The sequence below is a fragment of the Alligator mississippiensis genome, chromosome 13 (assembly GCF_030867095.1).
Source record: "Alligator mississippiensis isolate rAllMis1 chromosome 13, rAllMis1, whole genome shotgun sequence".
NCBI lineage: Eukaryota > Metazoa > Chordata > Crocodylia > Alligatoridae > Alligator > Alligator mississippiensis.
Genome location: NC_081836.1, coordinates 55,484,118 through 55,502,442, shown reverse-complemented (window position 1 = coordinate 55,502,442; position 18,325 = coordinate 55,484,118). Strand labels below are relative to the sequence as shown.

The 18,325-nt window shown below is 51.4% G+C and overlaps 1 protein-coding gene across 6 annotated transcripts in view; it reads left to right on the top strand.

Annotated features, from left to right (window-relative positions):
* Positions 1 to 18,325, top strand: part of CACNA1H (calcium voltage-gated channel subunit alpha1 H) — a 192,761-nt gene that overhangs the window by 60,535 nt on the left and 113,901 nt on the right. For 5 of the 6 annotated variants that reach the window (XM_019494553.2, XM_019494550.2, XM_019494551.2 and 2 more), the window contains exons 6-8: positions 2,636 to 2,728; positions 5,886 to 6,672; positions 14,341 to 14,753. In XM_019494553.2, the coding sequence (XP_019350098.2) occupies positions 2,636 to 2,728; positions 5,886 to 6,672; positions 14,341 to 14,753 (1,293 nt within the window). Of the gene's footprint in view, positions 1 to 2,635; positions 2,729 to 5,885; positions 6,673 to 9,645; positions 9,697 to 14,340; positions 14,754 to 18,325 lie in introns of those variants that run through there. The other variant, XM_059716435.1, reaches the window with a different exon arrangement.

The window sequence follows — 18,325 nt, the reverse complement described above, 5'->3', positions numbered from 1 at the left end:
CCCGCGGTTCAGCCTATCAAGAGCACTCCCATGATAGGAGAAGGAGGTGATGCCAGCATCATTGACTTCGGTTGGGTCCACAACTACAACTTCTTTTTTTAGCTAAGTCAATAATGGGCCAGATTCACAAGGCTTGCTTCTGTTTGACACCCAGATCCTGCTCTGACAGTATGGAGGGGGTTCTTAAAAGAGCTAAAAATTGTATTTAAACTCACCTTGAGACCTTTTAAGTAGTCTTGAGGTCCGTAAAAGGGGCCTTCTATATGAATAAGACAGGCCGTAAATGGATAGATGCTTGTTTTCCATCCAAGCAATTGGGTATTTTATCTGAATGTGTCTGGACATCTTGCGAGTAAGCCTTCTCATGAGATTTCCAGACGGTTTGGTCTGAGACCACGTGAGAATCGCTTGTCCGAAGGTATTTCTGCATTTCACATTGCGTGGTGAGCTTGCAAAGAGCTGCCGGCATCTCGGGAGACAGGGGAAGCCGGGCGAGCAGCTTTCTGCGTTGCTTTGTCTCGCGCGCAAGTAAATAATGCAAGTTTTAATTACGTCTTAAATGTTCCGGGGGTCGGCGCGAACGCCCGTCGCCCTCTGGCGGATAAATCCCGTGGATCGGTTGATACGGGTCGAAGAAGTTATCTCATCCACGGGGGGGGGGGGAGGGGGAAATCACCTATTCATATTCGGTCCCCCTCCTATCTCCCGAGCTGCGGCAGCTGTTTCTCAAGCAGAGCGCCGCCAGAACCCAGGCGTGGAGCAGCCTTCAGGTAACTCCTTTCACAGAGAGGCCCCTGCCATTTAATCACGTTGCTACATTCGATTTGAGGTTTGCCGGCCAGATGCCAATTCAGCAAGGAGGTATCTCCAATATGTTTCGGGTCCCCAGGCTCATTTTTCATCACCAAGAGGAAACGGATGGAGCACCTGTTACCGCAGCTGTTAGAGCGCAACTCCCAAAGACCCAGCTACGGAGGGAGAGATGGGGGCAGCGGGGGAAGGAAACAAAACTTCGAGCAACGCTAAGGAGCCTGATTTCTTGGGTAGCCGGCAGCCATTTGATTTCCCACCAAGCCACCTGCCAACTCGATCCCCGCTCCGGTGTGAAACAGCACGAGCAATTAGTGCAAGCGATGATTGTCCGCCTCGCATGCGCGCGCCAGGAATTCGGATGCAACAAGTCTTGGTCCGTGCAAACGTGTCAACCGCATTCAGCTCCAATGCCAGGTTCCCGGGCCTGGTTGGGTGTACGCCACGGACCTGAAGTCGTTCCCGGATGCCAGCTATTGAAGCAAGAGGGGGGGATCGAGGTACATGTTGTTTCTGCATCTCTAAATGATCTCTCTTCCAGCTCATGCATAATGCAAGACTGAGCGACGGTGCGGCACCACGAGACACTTTCTATTCACCCAGGTTCAGGGTGATTCTTGATCCCGGTGTTGAGCGGCTGCCGACCGCAGACGAAATCCGACTGCCAAGATCCATGCGGACTTCAGCCCCGTCAGAAAACCACGGAAAGGAAGAACAAAGGACATATGCTCGCATCCCTTGTATGTACAGATCTCCCTTTTAAAGGCCGCTGCTGCAATTCCCATTGCAACTCATGTCAAAGAAACCCTCCTGACTCAGTGGCTCTCAATAAATATAACCAGCGCTTTGTAGATTTGCTCTTTGGTAACCTCCGGACAGATTGGCCAGGAGATTTGAGTCTGTTCTCATTCACGTCCAGGTAACCACCTGGAAATCGGTCGTCTCCCTTTACAGCCCTGCAGTTGGGTGCCTCAAGCCAACGGAGGTGTTTCAGGTCGACACGGGGGTTAAGCAAGGCCAGAATATGGCCCAGCGACTAAGTTTGTGCCAGGACATGTGATTTCTGAATCAAAAGTACTGCTTTTGCTGCCATTGCACTGTGCCGGGTTCTCCCCAGCGCTGGTAACAAAATGATGCAATGCCTCTTAGGCTGCTTTTTAACTAAATAAAAAGCTTGAATTACACATCGGCTTTGGCTTTGTTCTGCACGCAGCCAGTTTGGTGTTAATTAAATCCTCGGCTCCTTTGCTAGGGAAAGGAAGATTGAAAACACGAGTATGTAATCGATTCGCCGTTTAATTAAAGTAACTTTCTTCCATTCAAAGAGTTTGCCACAGCCGGGCCAATAATGCAATTTTAACATTCAGGGCCAGCCTGGAAATGACAAGGAGTCGAGGTGGAATAACAAAAATCAACAAAACGTTAAAACTTGAGCTTTGCATTCGAAGTGTTCAAGGGCTCAGAGACCGAGGTGTGCTGGAGAGCCCTGGCCGGAGAGCGAGGAGGTGCTTTAAGTTGTGCATTGCACTGGCTCTGAACCAGCCCTCGACGGGTTTTATTGTGCTGTCAGATGGGTTTGAATCCTTCTAGATTCCTTCAGAAGTGTCAGGCCAATATTTCGGCCACGTGCATAGCGCTCCCTGCAAACTGAGCCAAGGAGAAAAGCAGCATTGCAGATCTGGAAGAGTCCCGACAGACTTTTCAGTCTGATGAGTAACAGGCATTAGTACAAGTTTGACGTTTGCTAACTTTACTCCAGATTGTAACTCTTGTTCTTTTTTGTTCCCCCCCCCCCCAAACCCCTTCTCTTCTTTGTCTTCCCTAGGTTATAACCCTGGAAGGATGGGTTGACATCATGTATTATGTTATGGATGCACATTCTTTTTACAATTTTATATATTTTATATTGCTTATAATAGTAAGTATGAATCGTCAGATGCACGCGCTTCTTGGCACGGTTTGGCAAAGTTGTTTGCTATCCCTTTCCCGGAGAAGATCCAGGTGCTGTGATTATAACTCCACCAGTCATGCCCAACGCCCTCCCAGCCAACCCGAAGTGTAAGGCTGTCATGATGGTATGGGGTGGGGGTTTTTTGGACCGCCCCCCCAAGAAAGGGCTCTGTCCTTTTTTTGCAAACCACATGATATATTGTCATAATTTGTCAAGCCATCCCGTCCTCCCCCGCTCCTTGTGCTCTCCCAGTCTTGGTTTTATAACCTTGACTTTTGCTAGCCATCGTGCCTTGTCTACGTGATTGCTAACGAGAACAAACAGCACGCAGCCTCCCGCTGCCAAATCCCCAACTTGCGTGCCAATCCAGAGGGTAATTTGTTTAAATCAGGGACTGCGTGCGTGCAGCCCCCGACGCTGGCACGTCCTTGATTGGAAGAAACGTCTCCACCACAAGACCTGAGGGGCTTTAGGTCGCTGCGGTCTACTGGTGAGAGCGGGGAGCTGGGAACTGGGGAGGGTGGCGCTCTATTCCCAAATCTGCCCTTTGGCAAAGTGCTGCACCGGGCCTTCTCCATCTGGTCCACAGAAATAATCCTTTCCCCCCTTGTAGACCGCTGGGAGGTCTGCCAGCAGTGGTCTATAGAAGTACAAACTGTTCTTTTTCTTTTTTAAGGGAGTTTAGCTCTCCTTTAGGAGCATAAGATAAAGCTGCAAAGGTTAAAAAAAAAACAATATTCACTAGTGTTTCTGGCCCAGCACAGGGAAAGAAAGGCTATGAAGACATAGTACCTCCACTGCCCTGAGTCTGCCAGTGCATAATACAGCATTCAGGTTGTCGCAGTTTCCCCCTTTTCCCCATCACTCGCCCCGGTACCCAGGCCCGTAGCCAAAGACATGCGGTGTGCAGGGCTCCAAAGACGTACGTAGGTTGGGACACTGTGTAACCCCCTCTATGTGCTCATGTTGTGAGTACCAAGCCATACTACCGCACCCTTTTGGGCACGTTTGGAGGTCCCTAAAGCATCCGCCCAGTCAAGGGAGCCGCTTCCAGAGAAAAATCCCAACTTCAAGGTAAGGCAAAAGGCAGGAGGTAAAGAGGAGTGAAGGAAAAGGTTGGATATTTCACTTGGCTGCTGGAAGATGACATATCAGAGCTGAACATGGGGCTAGGAGCCCTCCAAATTATGCTGTGCCCCTTACGCATTAAACACTTGGGTATTCGACGGTGGAGGGGCAAAGCACCCCGGCTCCTAAGAGCAACCCCCACACACATGGGTGGGTTTTCTAGCAGCTGGCAACCTTGTGAAGTCGAAGGCTGTCAGGTCCTCTGTACTGGGCTCCAACCAGTAGACGTATTCCCAGTCTGGACCCTTTCTCCACACACATAGCCCTTCAGAGCAACCAGAAGCCAAGTAGCAGCCAAGTCATTTGTGGCTGAAAGCACAGGCTGATATTAAAGATGGGAGGATATCGCCGGGAACAATAACCCAATGATTTCTCCTGAGGATTCATGAGACGACGGCCCAGATTAAATCCATAAATTTCCTTCTGAGCCAAGCATGCAGGCTGGGCCATATGGGCAGCAACACTTCCATGATGTCTCTTGACGTCAGCCAGTCTTCAGTTTCAGGGCACTGGTTCTTATAACAGGAACATTTGCCATTTTCCTTAGGCTGGCCTTTGGCAGCAAATAAAATGAGAAAGCAAAAGAGAGAGAGAGAGCTGCAGAAGAGAAGCCAGAATGATGTTCTCTCTATATCATGAGAACATCTTTGTCTGGTAGTGTGGCCTCCGCAAAAAAAAGAGGGGTTGCTCCTTGCTCCGGACCCTTTTGGAGATGCCCACAGCGGTACAGGAGCTCTGTTACCCCTGGCCAACCATGCCCACCTCCTTGAAGCCCCTTGCCTGGCCCTTTTGGGTTCCCTTTGGCTTGAATGACACATTTGCACTTGGTTCTTTGCCTAATCTGGTATCTTTTATTAGTTTCATGAGAACTATTTTCCAAATAGTTGGAAAAATTCTTCTTAACAAGCTTTTGGGTATAAATATCCTTCGTTGGGCTTTATACCTGAAAGCTTGCTAAGAAGAATGTTTCCAATTATTTGAGTCAGTCTAATAAGAGATACCAGAACCTGGTCTGCCTATGTGCTTAGACCAACACGGCTATGACCTATACCCCTATTTGCACTCGGGTAACTTATATTAGTTTTGTACACCATTGTAAACCCTACTGGGATGCAGAGCAGATTGACACGAAGCAACCCTGGGGTGGGGGGCAGCTGCAGGCAATAGGCAGCTCTTGGATTTCCTCTCAGCATTATGAGAAAAGAAACAAGAAAGCAAATGACTTTGAGCAAATGACTATCCTGGGCTAATGTGGACACACGATGCATGCGCCCAGGGCAGGGGGTCGGACTCGATGACCTGCTGAGGTCCCTTCCGACCTGAACATCTATGCATCTGTATGCAGCTGGGTAATGTATAGCAGTTTAACTATAACAGGATAATCCTCCACTACATTTGAGTAAGTAGGACTGTGTCTCATCCCATTTTACACTGCTGTAGAGACCAACTGCACTGGTATAAAGCAGTCGTGTATCCATGCCCTAAAGAAATGAAATAGGTGGGAGAGCTTAGCAGCATCCCCAAGGGCAGTGTTCATGAAATGCAGATGACAACGCTTCTGAGTGCACCGAGTTAAATGACCTATTTCTCAGCGGTACCCGATTACACTATTTTATCAGTCCCCCTTTAACATAGTTTTCTGGGGCTTGGGGGGGGTTTTGGACCTTCCAGGCCTTTGTCAAAATGCCTTGAAATGGCTCGAGTGCCGATTTAAAAGCTTGCAAGGTTCTTTGGGTAGACGTGAGATCTTTTATTAGAGCAACTGAGTAGTTGGGAGGAAAAAAGTTCTTTGCAAGCTTTCAGGTGCAGCCACCCTTCAGATTTAAACGCTCGATGCAGCACTTGGCTTTCCGAGGGCAGATTTGGATGCTCGGCACGTCCCAACATTTAAGCAAGCACAAAGGTGTTGCAAACACCATGGGGCCACAATGCACGTGTGCATGTTGGGTGCCCGCTGGTCACTTTTCCGACTAATTCTCCCCCTTGGCTTCCCCAGGTTGGTTCTTTCTTCATGATTAACTTGTGCCTGGTTGTGATAGCAACACAGTTTTCTGAAACAAAACAGCGGGAGAACCAGCTGATGCAAGAGCAGCGGGCCCGCTACCTCTCCAACGACAGCACAATTGCCAGTTTCTCGGAGCCAGGCAGCTGCTACGAGGAGCTCCTCAAATATATCTGCCACATCTTCAGGAAGGTGAAGCGCCGGACGTTACGCCTGTACAACAATTGGCAGAGCAAGCGCCGGAAAAAAGTCAACCCCAACAGCACCACCAACGGGCAGAGCCGCCGGGGCAGGAAGCGCATCACCTCTATCCATCACCTCATCCATCACCACCATCATCACCACCACCACCACTACCACATCAGCAACGGCAGCCCCCGGGGCCCGCGCTCCAACCCGGAGATCTGCGGCCTGGAACTGAAGGTCATGAAGCCGAGAGGCCAACTCATGCTTCCTTCTCCATCGCCCAATTTGCAGAGCCCTCCCGCTCCCGATTCGGAGTCGGTGCATAGCATTTACCACGCCGACTGCCACGTCGAGGCCCCCCAGGTGAAATGCAAGTCTTCCAACACCCCCACAAGTATTAAGCTGGCTGCTGGGCTCACCAACCACGGCAACATGAACTACCCGACCATCCTGCCTTCTCCGGCTAGCAAAGCCAACTCTATCCCAGGTCCCAAAGGAAAGAAAAACGGCAGCTCGCCTGTGCCCATGGTGAATAGCCCGGTGCGCTTGAATGCGGATTCGTTTGGGAAGCTGCAACACCTGATGGGAGAACACGGTAAGGGAAAGGGACCTGCCCGGCTGCTTGCAGGGGAGCGAGGGGCGTGAGCAGTGCCCTGGATGAACAGGCCGGCCAGGGCTCGCTGGAGCTAGGTGCTGTATTTATTTGCATGTCACAGACACCCCCCAAGCTAGCACAATGAAGGGGGGGGAAAAAACCAAACTGTACTTTGCACCCAACGGCCCAGACACCGTTTCTTCATGCAAGGCGCCACCCTGCCATTTTTGACCGCTCGTGTTTAGGGGGAAAGGTGAGCGCGGTTTGCAAATAGCCACGGTATTTCATAACTCAGTGGGAGCTCCTGCTTTCTCGGCAGCGATGACAAATGAACCTCCCGGGGGGCGAGTTCAGAGGCAGGGTAGCCAAGTCCCCAAGAGCTTGGCTGCTGTTGTAGAGCTCGCTGGAAATCACGCAACCTCTCAGTGCCTGAAAGCGGGGCCTGGAGGGAGGGTGAGGTGGCTTTCTGCAGACCTGGAGGGAGTCGAACCCAGCTCCTTGCCCCCCCGGGGAGGTTCACGTTCGGTTCAGTGCGAGGTAGCCCCTCTCTCACTCGGCGCCACCATCTACTGTCCTCACTCGAGTCATTTAGGAGAGCAGCAGGAGTCGGGTCTCAGAGATGGCACGCTCATCCTTGTCTGAGACCGCTGTGAGGCTGAAGCCAGCACACGCTTCCCTTTTCATCAGTCCCCCTCCCCTCTGATTTCCAGATGCTCAGGAGACCCTGTGGCTTAATGAGGAGAGGGGACTGGGCTGGGACTCAGGAGAGCTGAGTCCTGGCTCTGCCACCGGGTGGCTCTGTGCCACTTTTTGTTCCGTGCCTCAGTTTCCCTATCTGTAAAATGGGGAGGGTGATACCGACTGCCTTTGTAAAGTATCAAAAGCGCTGCAGAACAGCCGAGCTGCTGTTGTTTCAGGACAAGACGTATTTGGGCTCCTTTGTCTTGTTTCTGGATTATTTTTCTCCTTCCGTACGCAAACGTCCCTCCCCTCCGAGATCTCTAACAAATCAATGGCAAACTCGAGGCACTGGGTGTACTAAAGTAACAGCAACCGGAGTGAGGGGAGAGTGGGTGGAAACTGCAGTAGTCTTCTAATGGCAAAACCATTAAAGGGGTGTTGAGCTAATGGGAGAGCAGAGGAGCCCAAACCAGAGGCAGGGAAGAGGTCAGTCGTGTCACGGGCTTTGTCAGTGCTAAGTACAGGATCCGGGGATAAGGCAAATTGCTGGGCAACAGGCTCTGGTGCTGCGTCTTCTACCTGCAATGGGTTGACTGAAGCATGCGATGCAACCGTTCAAACTGCCCCTTCCTCAGGGTCTCTTCCCCACGGCTGTGAAAGAAAATCCTTTTAGCCTTCCCCAGAGGAAACAGCACTGTTCTTGAAGCTCCCTCCCTGCTTCCACCCTAACCTGGAGCAGTGCAGCCCAACCTGGGGCCCTGTTGCCCTCCGCCTGGCGGGGATGGGTAAGCAGAGAGGGGCAGATCACCGTGGGAGTCTGCAGTTCGCCGGAAGGCAAGGCAGGTCTGCACCTTTATAGATGAATGAAGTAAGGGGGGGGTGTGCGTGTGCATGCATGCGCATGCACACACACACACACACGGGTTCAAGACCCTTGGGTATACATCTATACATATACGCGCTCTATATATACATATATATATATATACACACACATATAGGTTCAAGAAAGCTTGTGGGGTGTGTGTGTGTGTGTGTACGCACCTCCCTCTTTATATGTATATATGTGTGTGTATACATGTGTCTGTATATGTGCATGTATATGTGTGTCTGTATATATATGTATACTTACACACACACATACATACATACACACATACAGAAGCATGTCTACACACACATGTATACATATAGAAAGAGGGCAGGGTATACACACATATACACAGAGCACAAGTTTTCTTGAACCTGTGTGTGCATGCGTGTGTGGGCGGGCACACACCCCCACCCCCACCCCTTATTTCCTTCATCTTTAAAGATGCAGACCTGCCTTGCCTTCTGGCGAACTGCAGACTCCCACGGTGATCTGCCCCTCTCTGCTTACTTATTCTCTCCAGACAGAGGGCAACGGGGTTCCAGGTTGGATATAGAAATTACTATCTATCTATCTAGATAGATAGTAATTTAGGCCCCTCATTAACCCTTTTCATGCTCCTGCCCCACAACGCATAAGCAGCACAGCTTCTCTTTCCCATGGTGTCTCTTAGAAAGATGCACTTGGAGCTCAAATTGCTGAGCAGGATCTCCCCTTTTGAAACAAATTGGACATGTGCCCAAAGAGGTGTCATACACAATGTGTATATATCTATCTATCTCTCTCTATATACACACACACACACCCCTACACAGAGCACAAGCTTTCTTGAACCCGAGTTCATTTCATCAGGAGCTGTGAAAGGCGGTGCAGAAGGCAGAGGATAAGGAGAGGAGACAAATTGCAGTACAAAAGGCAAGGGAGCAGGCGAACCTAAAGAAACCTCCCAAAGAGCAGCCTGGCTGCCCCCACTCTAGGGCACAGATGCCATTGCTGGTGGCTTATTTCACTTCTGATCTCTGGTCTTTTATCCCTGGAGCGATGAGCTGGTGGGAGGATTGCACAGCGCTGCCGCCTCACTTCTTGTTGCCCTGGGATAAACCAACTCAAAGAGAGCCCCCAGAGGCCAGCTGGCTGGGCTGGCTGAGGCAGACCCATGGGGTGGGTGTTGTATGACACCTCTTTGGGCAAATTTCCTATTTGTTTCAAAAGGGGAGAACCTCTTTGAGCTCCAAGTACATCTTTCTAAGAGACACAACGGGAAAGAGAAGCTGTGCTGCTTATGCCTTGCGGGGCAGCAGCGTGGAAAGGGTTAATGAGGGGCCTAAATTACTTCCCCCAGGTGTGACAGGTGGGCAGCTAGAAGCAGCTGCAATCAATGATTGCAGGCCAGCCCAGACCTGGTGAGGCTTGAGGCAGGTAGGCTGAAAGAAGCTGGAGCAGCATGGGGCCAGGACTGAGCAGCAGGAAAGGTAGGAAGTAGCCTGGGGAAGGGAAGATCTTCCACTGTTTAACTTGGGGCCTCTGGTCTGGACCCTGGAGATGAAGGCTGAGTTCCCCTGACCTCCCCTCCCCAGTGGAAAAGGAAGTAACGACCCTGGACATCAAAGGACCAAGGGCTGGTGAGCCCTGCACTGGAAAAAGGCCCAGATCTGGGTGTTCACTCTCCCCATGGACTCTGGTTGTGGGTATGAACTTTCTTTCCCTGCATAACTACGTGGGGAAACTATACATAGCATAACTAAAGCCATTGCCTCTCTCTGGCAATGGCCTTAGAAAGAGGCAATGGCTTTAGTTATGTCGGTGGAAAATTTCATGATGGGGGCATCCAGCCTTGCTGCCATAGACACTGATGGCTAGCCTTTAAAAGATGCTTATAAAGATCCCAAATCCTGCTCTCCTGTCCCTAGCTGCAGGCAGTCCCCCAGCCCCAGGCTGCTCCAGGGGGTATCTCTGGGGTTGGATCTGAAGCCCCAGTTGGCTGCACATTGGTGTTCAGCGCGCAGGTTGGAAGCAGGAGGAGCCCTAGCCAGGGATACCCTTCACTTCCCCTCTCCTTGCACAGCAATAAGGCTGTGAGCCCACTGCAAACACTGAGTTTTTCTAAATCAGAAGTCTGTCAGCTTTAAAGATGAATAGGCATGCATCTCGGGAGCTCCTCCACCATCTGCATCACTCGTTTCACCCCATGTCGAGCCACGGCAGCATTGCCAATATTGCAGTCTTGTCCCAATCAGGGGCACCCGCTTCCAGGAATCCTGGGATTGTGCGAGATTTGGGGCGTTCTTTGTTCTTGAAGTTTTCCAGCCTGTGTGGTCGGACATAAAAGCTGGGGGGAAAAGTGGATCCTGGAGACTCGGCCGCCAGGAAGTAACTCCGGAGGCACCAACGTTGCTACTTGTCTAATGCTTGCGTGTTCCAGCGTTGCATTTATAGACAGACGGGTATTTATTGTAGCGGCGTGTAGGGTAAAAAAAATAATTGGCGTGCTCGGAGGGTCAGAGTTAAGGGTGTTTGTGAGATCTGCTGGATGGTGTTTTCTCCATCGGCATTGTTTGTAACCGAGTGTACAAGCTGGCTAAAATAGCGGGGTGTTTATATACATGATCATGGGTGGAAGTATGTATCCTTCGAAATGCTCTGGTGGGGTAGAACAGCAGGGGCCAACTTTTTGGCAGATGTGCCACAAATTAGCCCCGTGTCTTCCCCCAAGGGCTGCTCCAATCCCCTGCCCCTACCCTACTGCTGCTCTGCTTGCTGCTCCAAGCCCTATGCTCCCCTCCAGACCTGCCGCTCCGCTTTCTGCTTCCTTCCCTGTGCTCCCTGCCTGATTCACTGCTCTGCTTTGTACTCCCTGCCCTATCTGCTGCCGGGCTGCCCGTCCCCTCCCCAACACAAGCTGCCCCTGCTATTTGTCACGCGTGTCGCAGGTTGACCGCCCCTGGAGCAGAGGAATGTTATGTGTCATGTTCTTCTGCTGCTTATTCCAGGGTTTTGTATTAATCACTGGCACGGCCTTTGCTATATCAGTTAATGAGGGCTCGGGAGGGAATGTGTTTACTTTGCCCCCGCTCAACCAAGGTCTGGGAGCGGGAGGTAAAGAAAGCGCTGAACAGTCAGCCGGAGCGTACGCTGGAGAAGGCCTCGTGCACGGGGAGCAATGTTCTCTGTGCTTTACGTGAGAGAAAGCCATGCCAAAGGCTCTGCAGGCAGCCTCTCCTCTCCATTGCACCTGTGTTAATTCAGGGACCTCCGCTGACCTCACTCCACCTTAATTTGGGGCTGGGATTTGTGCTATTAATCGTGCAACAACAGCATCCCGTTCATAGAGAGACCCTTCCCCCTCCGGGATGCCAAAGCTCGGGATCAGCGACCATTTCTGTCTCGCCAAAGTGCTGGAGCACAGCACGTGTTTGTCGATGGACGGCACGATGCTGAGAGCTCTTGCCAGGCATCTTGGGGAAGAAGGATGCACTGCTTGGGTCCTAGGTCTGGTTTCCACTTTGCCCAGCCTGATGCATGATTCTACCCCATTGCTGAAAGTGGAGCTGGGCAGGCATCACTGGGGTGCGGATGAGACATTAAATAACCCCTTCTCCTTCTAGCAGGGATGCTGACGGGGCAGGAACCAGGAAGCAGGTAGTGTTTATGCCGATCCAGTTGAGCAAGGAGCCTTAGAGACCTTGGTCCCCCTCTATTAGCAACTGCTAATGACTTGTAAACCCACTGCTGCTGGTTCTTGCCATGCCTGGGGTTAAGCCAAGGTAAATCCCACCTGCTGAAGAGGGCTCCAGCCTGCACTTAGCTGCAGGAAATCCCTGCATGCTGGACCAGCTGGACACTGCAGTGAGACCCTGGGTCCCCCAGCTCCACCTACAAGTCCTGGCCTCCCTCTGGATTTGAATAAGAAAAGGTCTGCAGTGACTAGTTTCCCCTGTCTCTCCCAGCTGGGAAGAAGGAGCAGAGCCGAGTCCAGGCAGTGCCAGGGATGTGCAAAGCACAGGAGCGTTTGGAAGATAATTGCCAGCATTAACAAGGCATTAGCAGCCAGGGAGCTCTCAGCCCCATCTGGAAAAAAAGAGGCCTGGAGTCTGCTAGAAAAGATGCAATTGTGGGAAAGGATTCGCTCTCCTTTGTTGTGGATCTGAACAACAAAAAGAAAATAGCACAGCCTGTTCCTAGGAGTTCATGTGCCCTGCAATGCTGTGAGGTTATTTTAACAGGCAGCCAAGGAAAGTCTGGTATTTTGAAGACATCTGCGGCGCCAGTGTTTTGCACATAACTTTTAACGCTTTGATGGCACGGAGGAGATGGGAGCCATGTGCCTCAAACATTAGTACCTGCAAGACCGCTTGTGCCGTTGCTTTTCACCCGATCTGTCCATTTAGGTCTAAATCACTGTTTTAGCGAGCAAAGGTGGGGGGTGCTATAATGGCTCCAGATGTGAGTTAGGAGAGTGGGGAAGCAGCTCAGACTGCTGCTATCCTGGGCATGAGCACCTGATTCACACCAGAAGTTGGGTATAAACACCTGGGCGTGAGCACCATGCACATAAGGACCTGATTCACACCAAAAGCTGGGTATAAGCACCTAGGCATAAGCACCTGATTTGCACCAAAAGCTGGGTGTAAGCACCTGGGCATAAGCACCTCCAAACAGGCCCCTCTCATGAGATGAGCAGGCAAGTTTTGCAGGCTTGTGACTTCTGCCTGATGGCTGGAGAAGTGGCCAGACTCAAGTCCTCGCTATCACTTGGCTTTCAAAGGCATGAACAAAACCATAGCTTTCTTCTGCAGGTTTCCTCTAGAAGGTCCTGGCGTGCTGGATGTCCATGCCGCGTAGCACTGTAGGAAGCTGGGGGCTCCTAGGCCCAATGACCGTATCAGCTGATGGGTTCTCTATGGCCCCCGGGAAATGAGTTTGTGGGTCTTGGTCCAGTTCCCAGTGAAAGGGGCCCAGGTTTGGAAAATAGCCGCTGTCCTGAGTGCCCAAATTGGAGCACCTGGAAGAAGGGATGTCTGAAAACCAGGCCCACGTATAGAAAACGCCTACCTAGAATCATTGGCCACGTATGAACATCTTGATGCAAACCACCAAATCCCCCAGTTACCCACCTCTCAACCTAGTCAGAATGATATCAGGAGCCAACATGTCCACCCCCTTCCCAAACCAGTCACTTCCAGCAGACCCAGTTGCAGGAATTCAATGAGACACTTATGACATAAGTGTCAATGAGACACTTATGGTGCTACTGGGCTTCTCCGAACTGCAAACAGGATCCCAGTTCAGGCAGCAGGAGAGGTTTCCATGCAGGGTCAGGTCAACCCCAGTTTCATCCCTGTTGGGTGGCTCGCCTGCATGTTGGCTGGGAAAGGGCCCCCGCGTGGACACGCGTCTTCCAAGGTGGGTCGGCGATAGCCCTGCCTGGTCCAGTTTCTGCAGGGGCTCCCTGCATTTCTCCCCATGCCACACTGTACACTCGGTAGCCTATTTGATTAAAAAATCTGGGCTTATCCAGGGCTCCCCCTGTGTCTTGTCTGCAGTGAATTTATTATAAACTTATGAAGCGAGGAGAGGCGAGGGAGTCTGGAGAGGTCATACTTGACCGGAGGTATTTAATCAGGTGCCCTCCTCAGCCCCACTTCCCCCCCACTCTCCTGTATCATCTAAACTGAAGCATCCTCTAAATAGGGTGCAACATTTTGATAGTGCCCGTGACACTGCTACTGAGGTTAGGGCGCTGGATTTGATGGAGACTGAATTGAGAGCATGTGGCGGGCCGTTCTTTTTCCCCGGGATGCCAGAGCGCACACCGGTCCCTGTGCAAATGGCTCTCCGGCAGTCTTAGGGACAAGATGCAAATAGGGTCTCTGTGGGATTGGGAGGCAGCTGGTAGATTTATAATTTTTGGGGGGACTTAATGATCTTAAGACCTTTTCTTCCAGACTGCAGCAAACACAGACCCTAGCACCCCACCCCGGTCATTCAAGCATCAAGCCCCTCACGTGTGATGGGGCGACTGGAGATCATTAGGCGCCCGGGTTATGATGCGACAGTGGGGAGATTTCGGGAGGCAGGCGTGAGTTGCTAACCCTGTGCGTGTCCCTTGTCCGTAGGTCTGCGCAGGGCTTCCAGCAGGCTGTCGGGGTTGAACGTGCCGTGCCCGCTGCCCAGCCCCCAGGCCAGCATGCTGACCTGCGAGCTGCAGAACTGCCCCTACTGCGCCAGCATCCTGGAGGACCCCGAGTTCGAGTTCAGCGAGTCCGACAGCTACGACTCCGACAACAACGGGGTGTACGAGTTCACGCAGGACCTGCGGCACGGGGACCAGCGGGATCAGATTCAGCAGCAGAGGAACAAGAGGAGGAAGAAGAAGAAGAAACCCAAGGAGAAGAATAAAGTGGCCAGGCTGTGGTCCGCTTTCGGCAACAAGCTGAAAAAGATCGTGGAGAGCAAGTATTTCAACCGGGGGATTATGATCGCCATTCTGATCAACACGCTGAGCATGGGGATCGAGTACCACGAGCAGGTGAGTGACGTTCGCCTTGTCCTGGTTGGTGCCTGTGCCCTGCCTCCTATATAATGAGACCTAAATCCCTATATAATGAGATCTAAATCCCTGCTGTGGGGATGCTGAATTTCAGATACCGGGTGTTTGCGGGGCACGGCTCGCATCCTCGGGGTCGAGTGCCGTTCACAGATAGCATCGTGTCCATGCTCTTGAGGATTTTGAATAGGGGATCCATTGGAGATAAGCTGCTCCCTGGCAGGTCGAGGACAGAGGATCAGGCTGGGACCTGGCGCTGTACATGGTTACGTGCGTGCTTGTCTTTGCGGGTCTGTACACGTGTGCTATCCGTTGTATGGGTCAGGGCCAGAAGCGCCCCCCAGACAGCCTGCCTGCCAGGGGGACCTGGTCATTCAAGCTGAGCATGGTGTGATGTTAACCCCATCGCTCCCTTATGTGCCTTCACTACAGAAACTGGCATCCCTTTACCACCCTAGCCCATGGGGCATATTTAGTCTTAGGCAAAGCTTTGACTTTCCTTGCACGAATTACTCCACTGGAAGCTGTCTCCCGTCCCTGGGCTACATGGAGTGCTGTGAAAGCCTTTGAGCATAACCCTGGGTATTTCTAGGTGATGCACTGTTGCAATTCATGCTCCAATATGAATGCTTCCCAAAGCTAACAAGTTGTCTCGTAGGTATTTTGATGGCTTTCAATAAAAAACAAACTCCAAAGCCCACTCTTATGACACATTAAAAGCAAAGAAATCGTCCCGTCTTTCTCCCTTCAGGAGCGAGCACCACCCTTCCCAAAGGTTTTTGATTTGATCTCACTGTGGGATGAGTCCATCTCTCTTCTAAGCCTTTTAAAGGGAGGAAGAAAATGCCTGCTGTTGTAGGTAATACAGGAAACAGCGGGATGTCAAGGGACAGCGTTTGCAGCGAAGGACGGTGCGTCCTCACCGCCGGCCCACTGGAGCTGAGGGCTAGCGGGACGAGGGGGAGAGAGCTAAGTCACCCAGGGAGCCAGAAATCAGTTGAGTTGTTGTGCAGGAAGCTGCTCTTCCCCGAGACTTCTTGGACAAGCTGGTTAACCCCAGCTGTTTACAAACGACGTGCTCAGAAACACTGTGCGCTGCTTCTCTGCCAGCGATGGAAAGTGCTGCTCGGTGAGTTTGCTAACCATTTGCAGCATCCCACCAAAAGCCTTCCCAAAGTGCGCACCGCTGACATGGGGAACGCATCCAGCAGAGTCAAATTAGGTTTCTGAGCTGATTTGCCTTCTGGTTTTGCCTCCTCGGACACGACTAGTAGAGGCAGTGCCGTGTCATGGAGGGAGCCCTTAAGTGCAAGAACGCAAAGGAAAAGGGGCTTTCTTCTCCGATGCGCTGCAGCATGTGGGCTATGCACAGCAAACCAAATTGATCGAATAAATCTCCCTGGTTGCTTTTCCACTTCTATCTGTTTGCCAGACCCACGTTATTCACTGAGTGGCTTTTTTTTTTTGTTCTTTCAAAACGGTTACCTAAAAGAGTTGAGTAGCAAACCTGCAATAATCAGCTAGTCCAGAGACACGGAGGTGGCCTCCGAGATGATGAAAGAACTTTTATCGCCCTCACGTTTTGGTCTGAGGTTTTGAATAGCGTGGTGGATGAATGTCTGTTTCCTCCCTTTACACCTCCCTTGAATAGGTCCATTCATTTGCCAGGGCGGCTGTGTTTCTGCAAGGATACCTTTTGTTGGTCCCTAGACAGTCTGTTGACTCACGATGAGGGAAATCCTTGGATCAGCGGCAGTGAGAAAGCACAGGTGTATTGCGGAGCGTGTGTGACAGCTTACACAAGCTAAACCGTGATAATTGTGTCCTTGTTCCTAATAGAGTACAACTGTAGTCTGCAGATTTATATTGGCTCCCAGCCTGGACACGATTTGGGTAAACCGTCTCGAAGCCAATAGCAATAAAAGCTTCTTAAGCCGCTGGCTAAAGAGCTGCAGACTCCAGCCGGTTTTGCTCCTAGCCGCTGGACAACTTGGGTACAGTAAAAAGGAAAAATTGTGAAGGGAAACCTGTGAACACGCATGACTGCGAAACATCTCTATAGCGTGCAGCAGGGATGAGACCGAGCTGAGCCGGGCTTCTAAATACCTCGCCCCGGCAGCCTAATATCAACTGGACGACCTCCAAGGCTTTGCCCTAGGCAGAAAAATGATGCTCGAGTGAAAGCAAACACAGCCAGACTTTTAGGTTATTTGACTGGAAAGCTCTGGGCTTCTGTGAGCAAAGCCTGGGAGACTTCAGAGCTCACGACCCAACCAGCCCTATGCGAATCTTGGCCGTGGGAGGTTGGACTAGAGAAGCAGGTTTGAGCAGAGACTTAAGAGTGAAGTAAGGGGGTAGGCTGCTTTGGGGTAGGACATGGGGAATAGAGGTGGGAATGGGTATTTTGGGGTTCACCCCATTTGGTGCCAAAATAATCAGCTTAATCACAATGCCGGTGCTTTTTAAGCTTAGTGGCCCCGAAACGCAAGCACAGCCCTGGGGGGAGCAGCTGCATGAGCTTCTCCTAGGCTGTCCATGATTGAGGGGTCGTCTGTCTGGGAGATAACCCAGCTGCTGAATCTCTGTCTCGCACCCCATTAAGCTTGGGAGCCTGGCAAAGCTTACTGGGAACGAGGGCTCCAACCCTAAGGGTCCACGGGGAAGTGGGACACGGTTATAAGAAATCAGGAGCAACCTGAAAGGGGAATCCCTGTCCACACTGCTCTGGTGACAAGTCTTTGTCTGTGGGGGAGCTCGCACAGCTAGGCCAGGCGGTGTCCAACCACCCTGTGCATCTGGCTGCTTTCTCCTGCCACGGCAATCGGCACCTGGTGCAGAGCACGTGCTGCGAATGGTCTGCCAAACCCCACCGCGAGCGGCGAATAGTCTCAACCCCTGGGTCCGTGTTCTGGGATTTCCTCGGAGGTGGTTACAACTCTGACCAGGTTGGCCTCGGTGACCCTTTGAGACCAGTGGCATCTGCCAGCTGTGCTGCTGGAGTCCGTAGTGTTGAAACTCCTCCACTCGTTTCAGTGAATAGCCATTAGCTGGTTGCCTTGACCAGGCTGAAGGCCAGCCCTTGGCCAAGAGGTTTCTGTCTCCAGATCCCATTGGCCATCATGCCAGCTGCTCAGTTCTTCCCCAGCTCTTTGCTTTTTAACATGATTTAACAGCTGTTTGCTTTTCATTCCTGGCTTTTCTGTTCTGTGAAAGCAACTGGAGGCATCACAGACAGACCGGTGTGCAGGGGGGTGGGTGTGTGTGTACATAAATATACACACAACAATGTTGTGAGGTGTGTGTGTGTGTGTGTGTGTGTATCTATAGATATACATACACACACACACACAGAGACTTCACAACATTATCCCAAGCCTAGGCAGGTGGTCTTTTTTTATTTGTAAGTACTGAAGAACGTATGCCATGAAAGTTAAAATGGCAATAGACCTTTATACGTCATTGAATCGTAGAAAATTCAGGTTGGAAGGGACTTCAGGTGGTCCCATCTAGTCCAACCTCCTGCTCAAAGCAGGACCAGCCCCAACTACAGCATC